The 3664-nt window shown below is 55.9% G+C and overlaps 1 protein-coding gene across 1 annotated transcript; it reads left to right on the forward strand.

Annotated features, from left to right (window-relative positions):
* Positions 1-1756: 1756 nt before the first annotated feature.
* Positions 1757-2212, forward strand: LOC125238124. Its single transcript, XM_048145411.1, has one exon. It carries the CDS (start codon positions 1757-1759, stop codon positions 2210-2212), a length of 456 nt encoding a protein of 151 aa, XP_048001368.1.
* The last annotated feature ends 1452 nt before the right edge of the window (positions 2213-3664 follow it).

The raw sequence follows: 3664 nt of genomic DNA on the forward strand, positions 1-3664 counted from the left end.
GGAAGCGAAGTTACAAAAATTATAAACATGTCACCTAAACGATCACAAAAAACACTGACGAAGAAGCAGGAGAAGGCAGGAGAGTGCTTCAATGACCATTGGAGCATTCTGAGATTGAGGGGCGGCAATCCACCGCCACGAGATACCAAGGGTCGATTCATGTCTGGATCGGCACCTGACGAATCCACGGAGGCCTCAACTGAAACATCTACGAGGTCACAGATGAAAAGGGAGAACCGGGGATCACTCCCGGACCTACGGGTGTCGCTCACCAGATGCGACGAGCGACCCGGACTGGAGTCTGACTCATCAGCAGCCACTATGGAAACGGTGAGTTCCCGAGAAAACATAGTCATGGGAAAATACTGGCGGAAGGGTGAAAAACGGCCCGCTGATGACTGTATCTCGGATACTGACAGTGACGTGGCACCCATAGACGAGATGCTGGCTAAGCGAAAGCCGTTCTTAAAGGCGACGGCTAAGCGAGGCAGGGGTCGGCCACCGACCACAGGAGAATATGTTGGCTTTGGAAAGCTCCAGGCAGAGCTGTCTGCGGAAAAAGCTCGCATAGAACAGCTCAACACAGAACAGGCATTGGCGGCTTTCCTTGCCTCATCCCAAGAGGCGGCGAGAGACAGGAGTGCACGCCTAATGAACCGTCAGTCTCAGTCTCCCAGCTGCAGTGTGGATATGGAAACTGCAGTTGCGATCGAAGAGAAGGTTCGGGCGGCCCTTGGAGCGGTGACCCACGTTATGAATAAGTCAGGGCACTTAAAGGGCACATATCAAAAGCTTTTGAAGGACTCAGTTACCACTCTCGGTGGAGCCTTCGCAGAGTTGAGGTCACGCACTACGTCAGACGAAGTTGCGCGCCTCGAAGTGGCGAATACCCAGCTCAAAACCCAGCTAGCGGAGCTCCGGAGGCAGGTTCAAGAAATCCGTAACCAGCCTGCCGTAGCAACAGACGCGGAAATAAAAAAGATTGTGGAGGAAGCGCTGCGTAGCAGCACAGCGCAATTCAGCAATATGCTGAACGCCAGGCTGGAGGGCATTGAGTGTCGCCTCCTTCCCGAACCACGGTTGCGGCCACCCTTGGCTTCCGACCGGCATGAAGAACAGGCTGCGACTCCCCAGCCCGAGCAAATAGGCCAAAATGAGATAACTGGACAGAAACCAGGCACTCAGCCTGATCGCGATGAAGGAACGGCAGCGGTCACCAAGTCGGCCACTACAGGTGCGAAGCCAAAACAAAGGCGTAAAAAGACTTCTCTAGCTGCCAAAGAAGCTGCTAGCACTAGAGAAGTGCAACAGGATTCGTCAGCTGCCGGTAATGCCTCAGCAGCAGCTGCTGCGGCGAAACCTACAAGCTGGAAAGACGCACTAGGCAGGAAGGCCAAAAAAGCCAAAAAGTCGACAGCTCCGGGAACGCGGGCGTCCAAGCCGGCACGTAAGCGTAAACTGCAGCCCCCGCGCACCGCTGCAGTTACTCTTACGCTTAAACAGGAAGCTGTCGAGACCGGCGTTAAATATGAGACGATCTTAGCTGAAGCTAAAAAGAAAATAAATTGGAGGACATAGGAATTTCCTCTGTCCGCTTCCGGACAACAGCTACCGGAGCGCGCATGCTGGAGCTTCCTGCTGATACAAAAGATGTAGAAGTTGCGGCTGAAGCTCTGGCTGCGAAACTTGAGGGAGGTTCTGGATCCCTAACATGGTCCACATTCAGCGACCAATTAAATGCGCTGACATCCGCGTCATGGGGCTGGATGATTCAGCGACCACTGAGGAAGTCGTAGCGGCCGTGGCTGAGCTCGGGAACTGCGCTGCTGAGGCCGTCAAATCCGGCGTGATATCGCGCAGCCAGAATGGCTCTGGGACGCTCTGGCTGAGCTGTCCAGTGGCTGCCGCCAAAAAGGTCGTAGAGGCAGGCCGACTCAAAGTAGGCTGGATCTCGGCGCGAGTCGTCCTGTTAGACACCAAACCTCTTAGGTGTTACCGCTGTCTGGAGACAGGCCACGTTGGAGCCAAGTGCGAAAGGGCATCGACCGGAGTAACATCTGTTATCGCTGTGGGGAACCCGGTCACAAGTCACGCGAGTGCAATGCTCAACCGAGTTGTGCCGTTTGCAAGGCAGCTGGGAAACCGGCTGATCATCCGATTGGTGGCAAAGGGTGCCAGAATAACAAGGTTCGCCCGAACAAACAAGCCGTGAAGAAGACAGGAGCAGGTCAAGAAACACCTCCGCCTTCCCAGCAAAATGCTGTGCCGGAAACCATGGACACCGACCAATAAAATGGCTATAAAGTGTATCCAGGCGAATATCAACCACTGTGCCGCGGCGCAGGATCTATTGCTCCAGTCCATGGTTGAGTGGGACATAAAGGCGGCGGTAGTTTCGGAACCCTACTTTATCCCAAACCGAGACGACTGGGTGTCGGACCAGGACAAGACGGTGGCCATTATTGTCCCTGCTCTAGCCGGATCGCTAGCCATCGAAAACTCTGTGAGGGGTAGTGGGTTTGTGATGGCTGTCACAGGTGGCTTAGGCATCATCGGGATATACTTTTCTCCCAATCGTGCCCTTGCCGAGTTTGAACGGATGCTCACAGAAGTTGGAGCCTTGATAGGGCAAATGTCTCCTATCCCGGTGTTAGTGGCTGGAGATTTCAATGCAAAGTCAACGGCATGGGGATCTCCAGCAACAGACATCCGGGGGAGGTATTAGAAGAGTGGGCAATCTCGCAAGGGCTGACTGTCCTCAACACCGGGTCGGAGAGTACATGCGTGCGGCCTCAGGGTGAGTCCATCGTGGACGTTACCTTTGCGTCCAACGCCCTGGCTTGCCGCGTTCGTCACTGGAGGGTGGAGACTGGCGTGGAGACACTATCGGACCACCGGTATATACAGTTTGAGGTCACAACTGTACCCGCCACTCCAAGACAAAACCGACCCGCTGCAGGGGACAGTCCAAGATGGGTGCTGTCAAAACTTGACAGACAGCTGGCAAAGGAGGCGGCCATAGTCGAGTCCTGGGGGCTCATAATGAGCCAAATCAGGTCGACCACGAAGCGGAGCTTCTCGCTGCCGCTCTAACCCGAGTATGCGATGCGGCTATGCCAAGGGCCAAGCCTTTCGTGCCCAAGCGCCAAGTGTACTGGTGGCGACCTGAACTCCGCCAACTGCGGAACGCGTGCGTGGCTGCGCGCCGCCAGTACACCAGATACAGGAGAAGGCGGAATCGAGACGAGGCTGAGGAAGAAGCGCTGTACGGTACCTACAGGGAGTCCCGTGCAACCCTGCGGAAGGCTATAGCGCAAGCGAAAGAGGCGGCCTGGGAGGAATGGCTTGAGATTCTTGACAGGGATCCTTGGGGCAGGCCGTATCGAGCTGTTAGGAAAAAGCTTCGACCCTGGGCGCCCCCCTTGACAAGCAGCCTCCAGCCAGACCTCCTGGAGCGAGTCGTCGGTGCCCTGTTTCCCGAGAGGGGAGAGTTCGTGCCTCCAGCTATGGCACCTAACACCAGACCGCCGGAAGTGGAGAGGGAAGTGCCGCCAGTCTCCGAAGCAGAGTTCGACGTTGCCGTCCAAAAGCTTCGGTCGAAAAATACAGCTCCCGGGCCTGACGGCATACCCGGGCGCGCACTGGTGGTCGCACTCAGCGAGCT

This window comes from Leguminivora glycinivorella, chromosome 22, assembly GCF_023078275.1.
Source record: "Leguminivora glycinivorella isolate SPB_JAAS2020 chromosome 22, LegGlyc_1.1, whole genome shotgun sequence".
Taxonomy (NCBI): domain Eukaryota; kingdom Metazoa; phylum Arthropoda; class Insecta; order Lepidoptera; family Tortricidae; genus Leguminivora; species Leguminivora glycinivorella.

Bases quoted from the DNA above. Each gene is read 5' to 3' on its own strand.
- LOC125238124 (XM_048145411.1), top strand. From the start codon at position 1,757: ATGGGGCTGGATGATTCAGCGACCACTGAGGAAGTCGTAGCGGCCGTG.